The sequence below is a fragment of the Hippocampus bargibanti genome, linkage group LG03 (assembly GCF_051943395.1).
Source record: "Hippocampus bargibanti isolate YZ-2025 linkage group LG03, ASM5194339v1, whole genome shotgun sequence".
NCBI lineage: Eukaryota > Metazoa > Chordata > Actinopteri > Syngnathiformes > Syngnathidae > Hippocampus > Hippocampus bargibanti.
The window spans coordinates 11,173,926-11,190,674 of record NC_142736.1 but is presented as its reverse complement, the minus strand read 5'-3'; the positions used below and the strand labels follow the sequence as shown (position 1 = coordinate 11,190,674).

General features: G+C 39.8%; 1 protein-coding gene across 1 annotated transcript in view; it reads right to left on the bottom strand.

Moving 5' to 3' along the window:
- Nucleotides 1-16,749, bottom strand: part of LOC148900312 (otogelin-like) — a 57,520-nt gene that overhangs the window by 21,631 nt on the left and 19,140 nt on the right. The window contains 14 exon segments of the mRNA XM_088991949.1: nucleotides 118-295; nucleotides 500-2,865; nucleotides 3,079-3,158; nucleotides 3,673-3,790; nucleotides 5,790-6,068; nucleotides 6,399-6,560; nucleotides 7,127-7,153; nucleotides 7,304-7,460; nucleotides 9,112-9,228; nucleotides 9,371-9,490; nucleotides 9,693-9,839; nucleotides 10,741-10,875; nucleotides 11,841-11,979; nucleotides 12,776-12,883. Coding sequence (XP_088848075.1) covers nucleotides 118-295; nucleotides 500-2,865; nucleotides 3,079-3,158; nucleotides 3,673-3,790; nucleotides 5,790-6,068; nucleotides 6,399-6,560; nucleotides 7,127-7,153; nucleotides 7,304-7,460; nucleotides 9,112-9,228; nucleotides 9,371-9,490; nucleotides 9,693-9,839; nucleotides 10,741-10,875; nucleotides 11,841-11,979; nucleotides 12,776-12,883 — 4,133 coding nt within the window.

Below are 16,749 nucleotides of genomic sequence, written 5' to 3'. Positions count from 1 at the left end.
CTATGGAAGAATCTCCTTCGAACCCAAGAGGCCAATTCACCTAACCTCTGCAGTTTGATCGAACCCAGGTTAAAAACCACTGATCTCAATCAACAATATTTTTTATGTATGTCTTACATGGACAGTCCCATTGGGGGCAACATTTGTCACTGTTGACCAAAACGGCAAATCCAAGCAAGCCACAGTTCACCGGCTCAGAGGAGAAGGGGCAGCTTTGGGACTTGTTGAACAAGACGAGCTGGTTGTTGACGCAGATGAACTTGGTGCACTCATCAACGATCTCTGCATAAGGAGACTGATTTGAAAGTGTTAAAATGGATGAAATGTTAAAATCATGTGAATGTTTCTAATTGCTGTATAAATAATGTTAGGTTTAATTTTCTGAAATGTTTGCTTTCTTTTCAATTGTTTTGAGAAAGTTAAATCAATTACAATAATGTAGTACGATGAAAATATAGTGAAATGGCAAATAAATGTGAATGATATAAACAGAACCTACCGTGCACACCCTTGCGAGTGAGACAGCCATGTGCGTTTCTGAGGTGGGCTTAGTTTTTTCCACTGGCGCAAAAGGTGTTGTTACATTAGGACTGGTGCGATTCATTGTATCGAGTACAGTAGTCTGTACCATTCTGGTTACAGGGATGGACGTTATGTCAGGAGTAAGAATACCAGTTGTCTGAGTCTGGGCGATTACATCAAGCGATGTTATTGGTTGGGAAGGGACCGGTGCCGCCTCCGATTCAAGTGTTGTCAGGCCAGATATTGGTATGGTTGGCTCAGGCATGGAAAGTGGGGCAACTGTGGTGGGTATTGTGGTTATGGCTGCAGGTGCAGGAGGTGTTGCTTTTGGTGTCCTCACTGTGGTCAATGCTGTTGCTGGTGTGCTGGATATGGTTAGAGAAGAAACTCCGAATTCAGAAGTTGAGATTGTTGGTTTGGTGGTTGCTGCCACCGGTCTTGTTTCTATCGTGACCGGAACTCTCGGTGTCAGTCTGGTAGAGGTCATATGTGTGACTGCAGTTGTTTTTTCAACAGATGTAACCATTGAAACAAGATGTTCGGGGACCTTATCAGTGGGTGTTGTTTTTCTTGATGTTGAAGAAGTCGTGTCAGATAGAGAGACAGATAAGATTGGTGGGATTTTGTCTTTTGTAAAGTCCGGTCTGCTCGTTATCATTTGTGTTGTCACAGTGAGTGGTTGGACTGTAACAGGTCTGAGGGTGGTGGTGACAGTGGCAATTCTTGTCGGTTCTGTGGTAAGAGACATATCAGGGACATCAGGTGCAGGGGGATGCACTGTTGCAACATGTGCCTTGGTCATAAATTCACCAGTAGAAACCCCGTGAGATGTAATTTTAGCAGTTATGGCTGTGATTCCAGGCAGTACTGCAGAGGTGATGACTGGCTTTGACACTGGAAAACGAGGCAGTTCAGTTGTTTTCGTCGAACTGACCATGTCAGGAACAGTTTGAGAGGTGTGATGTGGTGGTGTCTTTGTTGTAGAACTGTACAACTGACTGGAAGAGGTGAAGAAATGGGAAGGATGCCATGGTCGTGAGGACTGGGTGGTGGTGCTTAGTGATAGTGTGGGAAGGAACGTGTCCTGAAGAATAATTGGTGGTACAGTTGATTTTGTTGATAAAATTGGGCTAGTGGCCACAGTGGTAGCTACAGTTATTTTTGGAGGTCTTGAAGTTGTAGACTGAGTGGAAGTAGATCCAGAAATTGTGGCTGGATGCTGAGGGGACGGCTGAGTCGTTGACAAAAGGGCAGTAGTTATTTTATACACAGGAGATTCAAATGTGGTTGTTGTCTTTGGTTTTGCTTGCCAGCCTGAGGTAGATGAGGTAGGACTGGGCACAGTTGAAGACAACGTGGCTTGGACTGGCAATGATGTTTGTAACGTGGGAGCAGCTGGGGCAGTTAAAAATACCTTCTCAGTGGTAAGCTTATAAACGTGAGGAGCCATTGTCTTTGGACTGAGGAACCGTGTTATTGTGCTGGTTTCAAAAGGTTCAACTGGGGTGACTGGTTCTGTGATAGTCGTAGAAGTGACCGTTGCCTTAGACACGATTACTGTTTTGACAGGAGGCGTGGTCAACAGTGAGGAAGTAGTTGAAGAGGTTGTGCTTCGTAAACCAGGAGTGATGGGTGCGATTGGAGACCTTTGGGGAATTCTCCCCAGTGTCAAATGTTTTGTGCTCATAGATTCTGTGGATATAGTGTCTGTAGATCTGGCCACGGTGGGTCGTTCAGTCACTTTGGAACTCTCTGAGGCTAGTGGAGTTTGAGATGTGGTTCCAAATGGGAATACCACAAATGAATGTGTCGTCTCTCTGGACTTCTCAGCAGCAAGTGGAGAAGTGGATGTTAGTCCCGCAGCAGAACTTATGGTGACTGCTGTGGTGGGTGTGGATTTTGAGGTGAAGTGTGGCCGGAGGGTATCAGTCACCCTGGTGGAGGAAGTTTGCCAGAAAAGGGAAGTAATTCCAAAGGGAGTACTTCTCAAACTGAAGGTGCTGGATCCAAAGGTGGTACTATCAGCAGCAGTATGGGCATCGGTATCTTTGAGAGTCGACAGAGGTTCTCCCAATTCAGGCCTTACAGTGGGTGGCAAAGGCCAAATAGGAGCTGGTGTGATCAATGGTTTAGGGATTGTGGTAGGTGAGGGGAAACCTGGCTTACTTGACTCATCAGAAATTGGAGCATATGTTGCTGTGGTCACAGCGGAAACTGTGCTTGTGAATTTGGTGGTAGGAATGGTATGAGAAGGGGGAGATGGGACAATGGTTGTCTTGAGTGGGGCGGTGGCTGTTGTAGAGGATGTAGTCGCAAGTGGCAAAATAACTGGGGCTTTGATACCTAAACCCCAAACCATAAACAGCATATAAGAGGAGAAAGGCCATTGTATATTGTACTCAGACTAAGCTATACTGCTGATACTTGCTGTTCCTTTCATAGTGCTATGCCTTTAACAATTAAATTGTGAATATATGCAGTTTGACCAGTTTGTTTAGCAATGTGACAAGTAATTCACAAAACACACCAGTGGCATCACTAATTATTTTTACTCACAGTCTTCCACAAGGACACAACGATGAGTAACTTCATCCAGGACCATTTGTGGGGGGCAAACAGGAAGACAGCCCTCGACTCTGCACAGATCAGTACGGCAAAGCAAAATGTTCCGGGAAACAGGTCCAAACTGAATTTCTCTTGTGGAATTTTCTATAAAAATTGTGATGATGATGAAATGAAATAGTTCGGTGCCTGTACTTGCTCAGTGTTTATGCATGGAATAAGTTAAGAAAATACTAAGTCCATCCATACATCTTTTCCACTATCCCCTTCAGGATGACATTGAGATTTTCTCTGTTGACTTTGGCAAAATGGGTGGTAAACCCTGAACTTGTCGGCACTTAAAAGTATTGCTACTCATATTTACACAGATCAAAAATTTTGAAGTCTTCTCAGAAATATATTATTCGTTTTGTTTTGCGTTTTTAGAAGCACCTGGAGAAATTCCCTGCATGCATGCGGACACAAACTTTGCACTGAAGATTAGAAGTGTAAGGCAGACATGCTAAGACATGTTGCCTGCTTGGATTTAAGTAACAAAAATATTCTTACTGAGTACTGTTATCGTAAATGAAAAAGATCAGGTCTCACTGTGGGATGGCCACACATGCTTCTGCTGATGGGTCGCTGCAGGTCTTGAAACAGGGACTGCTGCAGGAGTCATATCTCCACTGGCACTGAGGATGGGGCAGGTCATCGGAGCCTGGGCCTCATGTGAAGTGAAGTAGTGAAGTACAACTTTATTGTCAAATGTGATGAGGTGTCTTCCCTCTTAACCAGACAACAGACAACTTAGAGACAACACAAAACATTTACTGAAAGTTGGATCGTACAAAAGCAGGGACATTCCTGGTCTTTTATGCATTTTAAATGAAGTAGTGGGTATGCAAAGTGAATGATGTATTTGACATTGTGATTTATCAACCTTGACTCCAACCTGCGATGGCTTACTTTGTACTGTGAAGTAGAGCGCAAGGCAGGTGCAAACCAGCATGCAAAGTGACACCAGTGTTGCGGAGGGAAAGTGAGAGGCAGCAGACAGAACTTTTTTGCTCATTGAAACATTTTGGAAATGCCAACAAAAATCGTCATGAGACATCATCTTGTGCAGTTGTGCAATTTCGGAGCTTCTGAATGGTCAAAGGGAGGACTTGAAGTCGTCAGACCGGATCAACTAAGATCAAATTCACTCGCATTTCCATCTGTATTGGTCATTTTTATCATACTATGGCAATTGGTGTTGGCCTCTCCCATTTTTCTGCTGTCCCATGTTTGCAGTGCAATGTTCTGCAGGATCAGGATCAGAATTAGAATCAGAATCAGAATCATCTTTATTGCCAAGTATGTAGAACACACAAGGAATTTGTTTCCGGTAGAACACGCTGCACTAGTATCGTCGTCAAAAAAACTGCTAAGTGGCACTATACAGTTCCATTTTGGCTACTGTTGAATGGGCACAGACCTGCAAACACAATTCCCTCTCACCCAAGGGTTTACCTAAATTATTTGAGCAAATGATATATGTTCTGTTTGTTTGCCTCCTCCTCCAACTCTTCCAATTGTTTCAACATGAATTTAGCACCTCATAATGCTCTCCCAAATATTCCACATTGAAAACCATCGATATTATCTCAGGGACAAAACTCTTTTATAAATACAGGATTTAATGTGTCAAGATGTTCCAGGCGCAAAACCATCTTCGCGGAGATGCAAAGCTTGACTGCATGTCTCCTATTGTGCAATTCCCTAATAAATTGACTTTATGACTGCATAAGCGTCAGCCATCTGACGATTTCTTGGTTGTCCAAATTATTCATTGAACTCACCACCCAAAAAATATTTTTTTAAATGTGTCTCATATCTGAACTGTCAATTTTCCTTCTATGGGGGCTCATTTAGTAAATTACTGATATACTGTACTAATTTGCTGTTCTTAATTCCGCAATGTATTAATTTTGCATGCAGGCCAGACGTTATTAATTTTATGACAGAGGCTGCCGGCCGGATAAAAATTGACCACAGGCAGTTTGAGTTACAATTGGAATTGACCCTAACTTCTAATTCAACTTCACAGGGACACTAATTACATGTTTTCCAAGACTTTCCCACGAGCACTGTAAACAGGCGTCTAGAGAAAAGGGAAATTCATCATTTTCCTATTTCATATGAGATTTATATTTTGTAAAAAGGATTTTAGTGGTTTTAAGACAAGTTTCGCAGTAGAAAGACATGCGCTATCGCAGACAATCACGACAATATGGTGTAAATTGGTATTTAGCCTCAAATCAAACACAAATCTTGACAATAAAGTTTTGAAAATTAATGCTGTTTCATTTTTATATGGAGTCAATGCTGCTGTTGTTAGCTGCATAACTATATATCCACGAGTCTTGACTTTTGACCCAAAGGAGTAGCACCGACACCGTTTGAACCCTATGTCAAGACCTCACGGACAGCTGAGTGAAGCCTGAAAACCCAGTTAGGGAGATCGTTTATCATGCAACCAGTTATACAATTGATGCAATATCAGAGGTAGGCCTGCGAAGCTTACACATTAAAATTACAATTTTGGATTAATGCTGATCCTATAATTTCTTGCACACTAGGGCCATTTGAATGTTATTTACTTCCATTTCTTCACATTGTTCCGTCAGATTCATTGTCATTCAACTTCATACGAAGCCCCGTCGTAAGTCAACGAGTAATACCTGCAATTTTGAAAAGTGTGGCCTTGCGGAAGCTGTCAGTGTGACGGTATTTGAGCAGGTGTAGGCGAGGGAAGGTGGCATGTAAGAAGAATCCAGGCTTCACATGGGATTCGAGGGAGTCATACCCTGAGACCCAGGTGTCCCTGTGGAGCACAAAGGTGGCTCCATCCCAGAAAGCCTCACTTTGCTCCCACTTGACCAGCTTCACCTGGCCACTGGGGCTCACATACAGAAAGTGATTGGGCCTGCGTGCTGCCTCAAAGGATATCCGTGATGTATCTAAGGAGAATAGGGAGGAAAAGTGAGACATCTCATGGCATCAGATTACAGAGCCTTTTGTGAGGAGACAGCAATTCACACTCCAATTTAAAAATAGCAAATTAACACGAATACGTTTTGAACTGTGGGAGCAAGCTGGTGAAATAACATTCAAGAACAGAGAGAACGTGCTAATTCCACAGAGAAAATATCTTTAAACAGATTCAAAGCCAAAACATATGTGCTTATTATAAAAATTCAGAAACGATCCCTCCAGTGATTTCTGTTGATCCTGACCATTAATAACCAGTCGTAAAGGTAAACCCTGTTGAGTTGGTAAGAAAAACACACCATGCGGTCGGGCTTTGCTCAGGCCTGGTGTCATCATAAAATGTGAGATGGCGTCACTCAAGTTTCCTCGCTTCACAAACACTGAGCCGCTGGACGTGCTGGAAGCAAGTACCGAAGTCCGATCTCTGAAGGGCAGCAACCTAAAAGGGCCTTTGCCAAGAACTACAAAAATGATGAAGCTCTGTTACTGCAGGTTGTCAAAAGGAAATGCACTTCATTTTGTCAATAACCACTTTGTTAAACTGAATTTATTCTAACAACAAAAACCAGAACACCAAGGAGAAGGGAGACCCAGTTTTTGTAATCCAGGTACTTAGACCGCCACTTTTAGACACACAAATGAATGACAAGCATGAACTACAGTGCCGGTGTAGTCTGGAAAATAATTCAAACTATAAAGGTCTCACACATTAAGAGGTCAAGTGATTGAAGCTATTAACTCTTCATAATGAACAGCTGTGATCTGAAGGTCATTGCAGGTCATCAGACATCCACATCAAAGGGCTGATTTAGAAAATAAGGTGTGCAAAGGTGCCTGCATTGAATAACCTAGATTATGAAACACAATTGAACCCAAATAACTACATCAGTATTCTTTCATAATGTCAATGATTTGTACTCTTCAATTCAGTATATTTTATAATGATCAAAAAGCACAGTATTAGATCATTCCGAAAGTGTTGGCTAGTAGTCGCTTTCATCAACATAAAGCGGAGAGGCTGCTCTACCTTTATTGTAGAAATCACAGTCGTATGCTGCAGAGAGAAATAAAATTAGTCGTGAATATGAGTAAAAGACACACTTGTCCACAAATACATTTTAGGCATATGTAAGTTCAAAAAATATAGTGTACCTTCTTGATCAATAGATATACAGTCATATTCATATATTACATTGCAACTTACGGCACAAAGAGGGTGAGCGCCAATCGATAGGTATTCCCTCGTGACAGCAACGCTGGGCATATGCTGCCACACTTGTGCAAAAACATTCACAATCCCCTCCAAGATTGCAGCCACATGTGTCTGCCAGGCAGTTTGTGTAGAACCAGGTGACATCCACCTGAGGGCAATGAAAACACACCACGTAGTCCAACCAAAGGAGCGGTTTGGAAAGATTGCAAATTTCCCCAGTGTAGGACTATTCAAGGTTTTCTTATTGTTATTCTTATGTTTTCCTTGATGATGAACAGCAATGATGAATGTTTGATCTATAACAGCAGTTTTGCTGTTTAATTTTATATGTGGGATGAATGGTGGGTCCTCAGCATTTGCAGGTCAGAATCGGACTTCTAGGGTTTGGGTTTGAATCTCATCTATGGCCTCTGAAGTTTGCATGCTCGCCTTATGGATACTCTCGTATGGTCTTCCTTCCACATTCCACAAAGAAGGATATTGGTTTATTTGAAGACTAAAAGTTACATGTGTGTAAATTAGAGTGCTAACGGTTGCTTCAATAATATGTGCATTGTAACTGATTGTGACATACTACATATATATAGTGTTCAGAATTCACCATTTGCGACTGTTTTCTTTGTGAGGCACTGTTATTCTGTCATGTGATTTCTGTTTGTGATATTATTACTTCGGTGCCATCTTGTCATATGTTGGTGCCAAAGAAATATGTAGAAGTGATTTAAGGTGCTTCATTTTGGTAAAGTTGAGCTTAGGTGCCAACTAGTGGCATCTTGTTGTCAATGAACTACGCAGAAGTCAATTGAGAAGCTTCATTTTGATAAAACTAGTGCTATGCCGTCTTGGGACGAAGAAAGAAATATTCAAGTGAATTGAGAAGTTTTCCTATGCCGCGACAACCGACGCCTCCGGACAAGTTGTGTCCATAATTTGTTAAATCACTTCAAATGACTTCTGCTGAACGTATTTTACAAAGATTCCACCGCACATAGCTATATTTTACGTTTTAAGACACGCGCTGAATATTCAGGAAGTCTTGTTTTTGAGTTGGTGACGATTCCTGATGTCATGTGACGGAAGGAACGCCCCTGGTGGTGAAAGGACACACAATGCATTTTGCGGTACTTTGTTTGGTCTGAAAACTTCGTGTTGATGGCAAAATTAGAAGGAAAACATATATAATGCGATGGTGAATCGCTGTGTGTGTGCACCAAGACAACTATTTGATATTCGCTGACACAAATTCCCAGCAGACAAATCAGCCCATTTCCAACGGAGCTTGGCCGCCATCTTCTGCATGTTCTGGGTGCTACACATCAGTCCTGATGTCACAAAATGACCCGGAAAGACTTCTTTAATCGATTGCAAACATTTATGCTTTACTCTTCAGAACTATTTGAATCATATTCATAACTAGATGAGTAACAAGAAAGCATCTTCACCGAATCTGAAGCCATTGTTTTGATTCTCGAGTAAGGCAAGACGTCTTGGCGTGACATCACGAACAAGGGGGCGGGACTTTCTGAAATTGCCCAATTCGCAGCTCTTTTTTTTTACAGATTTTGGACACTTTAAGTAATTTTTATTGGTGTTTTGCATTTCACTAAAAATATCATCCTGCGTGTTTTGGGTATTTTAGATGCTATAAAATGTTTTTCTGATGGCAGTTAGGAAACAAAGTGGTGTGGGTTGTCCTTTAAACAAAAGTAGAACGCTGTCACAATCTTGAGGCAACGATAGACAATTTGAAACGTCTTTTTGGGACACCAGTTAATCACAACATTTGTGCAGCTACTTACCACTTGGTGGCAGGCGTGGAAGACCTCACTGAGCAAAACAGCACACTGCTGCTTGGCATATGGCTCTTTGAGTGGAGTTAGAGTGCATGGGTGTCTCATATCTGGCCCATTCACACACTCAAGACAAATTAACAAGAGATGGTGAAGCAACAGTTGGTGATGATTGATGGTACCGCATATTTGGAGCTAATAATGTTCTGTCAAACAGCCCTCACAAAATACTGAAATGCATGACATTGACAATATGTTGTTGACTCACCTCAACGGCTGTCCAGCTGTTTCCAAACTCTTGTGGACTTGTTATGTCAATGTTGTTGGGTGTGCGCATGTCATTCACTGTCTTCAAATCAAAGTTTCCACAGAGACCACTCAGCCTCCCCTGAACACATTTGAGAACAATTAACCTTTGTTTAGGCATCAAGATCTTCATTGCAATTGGCTAAATCATCAAGATCAGTTAGATGGAAGATGGAACAGGGTTTTTGACCAAAATCTTGAAAAATCCAGATTTTCCTGATCACCCTTGTCATAGAGCTGTTATGTTGATGTGTACAGCATTTATATTGTAGCATGCCACATACCTGCCAATGAGGGCCAACTTGGATGTGGATGGTGGTTTTACGGTCCCATAAAATGGTGATGTCCTCCTCAGGGAAATGAATAACAGTGAAGTAGCCGACAGGCCAGATGACCATCTTCTGATTCCATCCTAAAACACTAGTTGGGTTCTGTAATACAGTACATGTTTTATCATTCAATCCTGTGTAACAAGCTCAAAAGATATTTTATTTGGGTCATTGCAGGACAGTGGCTAAAAAGTTAAAGCCCGATATCAATAATAATAATAATAATTATTATTATTATTATCATTATTATTTTATAATTATATATTAACTATATAATAGTAATAATAATAATAATTATTATTATTATTATTAATAATAATAATAATAATAATAATAATATATAGTTAAAATATAATTATTATTATTATTGATATTACTATTTTTATTGTTGTTATTGTTATATAATAATGGGTTACTCATATCTGGCCCACTATTGTTATTGTAAAAATAATAATAATAATAATAATAATAATAATAATAATAATGACTATTATTATTATTATTATTATTATTATTATTATTATTATTATTATTATATCAAAATAATATACATTTCGGTGTCCCCCAGGGGCCCACGCACGGCCCACAATTTTATGATTCTTAGTGATAAATGGCATAATTAGTTTCTCAAGCATAAAAATCATTATTTTTGCAGATGACACCAAACTTATGTCTGCATGTGGTATGTCAATTGTAAAGATATGCTTGTTCATTCCTGACCAGTGATCTTGTCTATTGCCATTGTTGATTTGTGTTGTCTTTACAATTGCTGGTCTTGTTTACCTTCCACAACTGTACTTTACTGTTGGTTCAATGAAATATTTATCTGTTCTGTTATTTGTTTGTGGTTATTCCACCATGGGAACGCCAGCATTCTAAGTCCTTAATATTTTTTTTGCTCCACACACTTGTGTACCTGCCTGTTCTTGTGGGCATATGAGGGCTTGACAAAACGTGTGTACTGTTTGCTGTGTCTGATTGACAACTTGCAAATTTGATTTACCGGCTGTCCAGTGTCATCATCAAAAGCTATGATGGATCTTCCAATGTTGATCAATAGAGATTTCCTGCAGATGATGCCATTGTCAAAACAATCAATATTTTCTGCTGTCACACTGAGAATCAAATCGGCACTACTCTGCAGGAGAAAAAAACAGCAAAGACAAACACTGTTTAAATTTTAACAGATTATGTGTGAAAGGTGCACCATCCATATTCTTACATGAATACTGTCTGTGAAATAAAGTAAATGTAAAAAAACTGGCTGACGAAGACAGATGAAGAGCAAAAGTGCAAAATATACAGTATGTAGCAATGCAACAATTATACAAAAATATGCAGAGGTGATTCAGTAAGGGTTTAGATGAAAATGGTTATAATGGGTGTAAATGGCAGGGATTTAGAAATTAAATGCTGGAGGGGCTACTGTTTTTCATCAGTGCTACTGAGAGGCAACATACAGTAGAACCACACAAGTATTTATTAAAATCCTTACTTAATACTGTGTTAGCATCGGTTCATTGAATATGATGATAAATGACGATTTCTGTCCAGATTTGGGGCACATCAATTCATCCTAAACCAGAGACACTTGAGTCATCAAATTAGCGTTGTTGTTCTTACTCTGCCATAATCAGTCCAAATTCCGATCAATTTTATTTTGAGGGACACCTGTTTCCTTTTATCCCGAGTTGGCTTTCCTCTAAGAATGTCACCGTGCCATTCTGAAAGGAAATAAGCAATACAAAACAAACAAAAAAGGCCAAGTAGCCTTTATTTGTTTGAAGGTATGACTCACTATTGTACATTTTGATATAATTTATCACACAGGTTTATTTGAAATATTTGCACTTAGTTTAATTTTAAAATCTTATTGAGAAAATTGTTGAGACCCTAAAAAACAGAATGATGTCAGTGCGGCTGACACAGCCTCAGCTGAAGAATATGACATTCAGCAAAGTGTGCTCATTTTATTGTAATGACTAATTCAGTGAAGTGTATGGTTACCATAATAACATACATATACTGAACCAAAATCCTGAAACGAAGATCATTTTTAGTATTGTATTGTGTTGTATTGTATTGTATTGTATTGTATTGTACCTTCACAAGATAAACTTGACATGCCCCAAGGTAATCAAAGAGCAGGCCATCAAAGGTTCGGTAATGGCGATCTCCGTAAGTTGTGCACATGGATGGACATGGACGAAACACACACTGGAATGTCCCATGCTGGCAAACACTACAAAGACAGCACTGTTTCAGAATTGACTTGGTGTCACTCTATTACAAGGACACTTTTTTTCACATGTATTGGACACTCTTTGTAAACGGTCACAGTTGAATAGGGGAAATGGCTGAATCACTGTGAGGCTGTCATCATCTTCATCATGTTCGACCTGGATTACAAATGATCAGAAAGAGAGAGATCACCGGGGGAGGGTTCTGTTTCACGACTGATGAACAACAGAGAGAATCAGAATGACACAAGAACCCACTTTATTTCCCAAATCTTCTCTTCTTTGTGAAACTACAATTATGATATCAGGTGGACCCTTGCACTGCTCTACCTCAACACTTTGTAACCGATTTCAGGTCAGCTAAAACTATGGGATAGCAATGCTGTTGACATTTTGTTTCATTGTTTTGGATCACAGTGTACATAAATAAGATGAAATCATACAGTTATTTGAAGAAATGCCGTATTTTCTTGTGTATAAGGCGCACTGGATTATAAGGTGCACCTTCAACGAATGTAATATATAAACATATAAAGGTATCCAAATCTACAGTATATGCTGGGTTTACACATGACTTCTTCGACAGGGGGAAATGGAGTCAGTGCCTGCTGACAAGAGTTGCGAGACCTGTTGTGGCGCAATATTAATTTACATATAAGGCGCACCGGCATACAAGGCGCAGGGTTATCTTTTGAAGAAAATCAAGGCTTTTAGGTGTGCCTTATACACCGGACAATACAGTAAGTTTCATCCTATTCGCGATGATGCCAAATAGCCACAAGCACACTGGAGACATACCACTGATGGCAGGCGGAAGAGACTTTGTCACCGGGGTAATATTCTTTTCCTTTCCACAGACAAGGGCAGGCCTCAGGCTCAAAGCACTCATCTCCATGTTTCAACAACCTGGTGGCAAAAACAGTTGGTCTAAATCGTGAAGATTAGCGCATTCTCTGGAGTCCTCCTTTATAGTTCTAATCTTGGATGAGGTGGTGACCAACAACAACGGTCAAAGAGTGACTGCATTACAGGCGTTATATATCCAATCCTTACCCAGTCTTTTGAGATCAATTTTGTCTTTCTCTTTGTATTTCTTTGAGGAGTGGGGTCATTCACTTTTAGGCTAATAATTGATTGTGTGAATCCTGTAATTGAGGACAGATCAGTCAATGGTGCGCCACCCCGCTCTCACTTGAGGGATTCAGCTTGGATTGAATGGAGAAATAAAATAATAAGCGAATGCTGTCAGACATTCGTGATCAGGATGAAAGACAGCTTCCACTTTCTCTGTGTTGCTAACTTGTTGATGTTGCATATTGCGTCAAATTTTCGGAATGATGTTTACAACACTTCAATAGTCCATCTTAAATTGCAAGACACAAAACATATCAGGTCACATGAGGAACGTGGTAGAAAATTACGTTGCCTGAGTGAGCGCCATTGAATTAAAAAGTGGTTTGATTCGCTGCTTACATGAGAAATCTGGACAATGAGGATTCTCACAGAGGAAGGGAGAGACAAGTCTTTTTTTTTTTTGTCCGGTCCCCTCCTCCATTTACTCCTTCCTCCGCAATGTGAGGCGGATAAGTATCTTGTAATATCAACGGCTGGGTTATATCGTCTGGCAAGGCTGCAGACAATGTCGTGACAAACTGAATGACCCCTCCTGAAACCCCCTGATGCAACTGAGTAGAGTTACGCTCAAGATAAAACGCTGTTAACAGTTTCCTTTGTCTGCCAGCCAAATTGTTGTATCATTTACACCACATCAAAGTCGAAAACGTTTGGAACTGTGCCAACAAATATGTTCACAACACAAATAGGCAAAGAGACCCTTAAAGGACAACCGACACCATTTTTTTGTTTCCTAACTGACATCAGAAAACCGTTTTATAGCATCTAAAATACCCAAAACATGCAGGATGATATTTTTAGTTAAATGCAAAACACCAATAAAAATGACTTCAAACTTCAAACCTACTTCAAAATGACATCAGAAAGTTTCAGTAGGTCCCGCCCCCTTGTGTGTGACGTCACGCCAGGACGTCTTGCCTTGCTCGAGAATCAAAACAATGACTTCAGATTCGGAGAAGATGCTTTCTTGTTACTCATCCAGTTATGAATATGATTCAAATAGTTCTAAAGAGGAAAGCATAAATGTTTTCAATCAATTAAACAAGTTCCTCCGTCTCATTTTGAGGTGTCTGGAGTAGCGCCCAGAAAATGCGTAAGATGGCGGCCAAGCTCCATTGGAAATTGGCTGATTTGTCTCCTGGGAATTTGTGTCAACTAGTATCAAATAGTAGTCTTGGTGCAACACACAACAATTCACCATTGCGTTATTTATGCTTTTTTCCTTCTAATTTCGGCATCAACACGGATCAACACGAATTTTTCAGACCAAACATAGTACCCAAAATGCATTGTGTGTCGCTTTCTCGGTCAGGGGCGTTCCTTCAGTGACGTCACGTCAGGCATCGTCATCAACTCGAAAACAAGATTTCCTGAATATTCAGCGCTAGTCTTAAAATGTAAAATATAGCTATATGCCGTGGAATATTTGTAAAATATGCTCAGTAGAAGTCATTTGAAGTGATTTTACAACTTGTCCGGGGCGTCGGTTGTCCTTTAATGCATCAAAAGATAATGTAATTGTCATGTCTGCTTTGCAGTTGAGTCAAATATACCTGTGTCGAAAGGGTGCATTTTATTCTGTGGGGTATTTTATTTTGTACAAACTAACTCAAGAAAACAAAACTGATGAAGATACATTTGCAGAGTGATTAAATAAAAAGCAGTTGTGACTTTACTAAACAAATATTTGACATTGACTGGAAAAAAAAGATCATGGATGGATCATCATTGTAGTCCTTTGTGTGTGTATATGATTTTCCCTTATTTTGTACGTTTTTTAAAATTGTTTCAAATAATGTATGCCGTACTACAACTTTGATACGGAAAAAAAAAACATTTTGTAAAAAATTGTGAACTGATCTTACAAAGACCATATTGGCTCAAATCCAGTTCGTCTCAACTGCTGCTAGCCAACAACAATGCTGCCGCCAATCTCGACGACGTATTGTCATGGCAAATCAGAAAAAGTAATCCTCAATCATCTATTTTTTTAGCACTGCGTACGGTAGGATTGATAAAAGCATAACGTACACATGCACGTTAAGCTGTCTGCATTTCCACTTGTGTCACTATTTTATTTTTTTTAATCATTTCAAAAAATGTACTAAAACTTTTACACGGGAATTGTAATTATTTATAAGGGCAACTATTAGCCAAGTTTAACACCGGGGTAATAATGTGTGTGTGTAATAATGTGTGTGTGTCAGTTTGATTTGCTTGGGTCCTCTTTTCCTCAACACCTTTCATTGAGTTTGGTAGCAGTCACTGAGCCTTAAGAACTTTGCCAAGCACAATCAGAGTCACTGAATTTCCCCAAAATGGGGAAATTTGCAATCCACAGCAGCAATTTGAGAGGGGGTGCTGGTGTGTGAAAGGATAAAAAACAAAATATTCTAAGCATAATACAAATGTCAGAAGACTAAGGTGTATGCTATAACTGTGCAAAAATGTTTAATAAAAACGGTACATAGTGCAAGTATAAAAAAATCAGTTGGATATACTGTATGTAACTGTATCACGTCAACATAAGGTGGCTGTGCTATTTACAGTACAAGAGTCTATTTTTTTTATTTTTTTTTATTCACATATGATTAAGAAATTGTCAGATGACGGTAGTCTTGATTGCACCATCTATTAAAATTAAAGGACAACCGAAACCTCCAGTCAAGTTGCGTCCATAATTTGTAAAATCTGAATATTCAGGAAGTCTTGTTTTTGAGTTGGTGACGAGTCCGTACGTGACGTCACTAAAGGAACGCCCCTCACCGAAAAAAAGACACATTGTAGCAGTCCTTCCATCACGTCAATGTATTTTGCTGTACTTGTTTGGTCTGAAAACCCCGTGTTGCACCCAAAAGCCGCCAGAAGAGGGCGCCCAAGCTCCATGGAAGTAATTTATCAGCCTGTGGAAACAGGCTCACAGGAGCTGATCGCCATTTTTCTGCCTCTTTTGTGGGACGCTACATTGCAGTCCAGATGCCTCAAAATGACACGGAAGGACTTCTTTAATCGATTGCAAACATGTATGCTTTCCTCTTCAGAACTATTTGAATCATATTCATAACTGGCTGTGTAACAAGAAAGCATATTCTCCGAATCTGAAGCCATTGTTTTGATTCTCCAGCAATGCAAGACACCTTGGCGTGACGTCATGAACTGGGGGCGGGACTTTCTGAAAATGCCCAATTCGCAGCTCAATTTTTTGCAGATTTTGGACACTTTGAGTCATTTTTATTGGTGTTTTGCATTTGAATAAAAATATCATACTGCATGTTTTGGGTATTTTAGATGCTATAAAACGTTTTTCTGATGGCAGTTAAGAAACAAAAAAAGTGACGTCGGTTGTCCTTTAAATGACCTGCTACTTAATGGGAAAACTGTTACGAATACTGGATATGGATCTTCACTTCAAATGTACAATTTTAAATTGTGGCTAAAATGTGGTTTTCAAACCAGCTGCCTGCGCCATATTGATGATGTAACTACGTATTATTATTTTGAAGCTGTAGTGAGACAAATTTTTTTTTTTTTTTTTGGGAGGGCAATTCGTAAATTTTAGATATGGTTTCCAAATGCTTTCAAAGATCAAAGAGAAACATCTGGTTCATGTAAAAATTCTTTGACCAAGCGTAAAACAG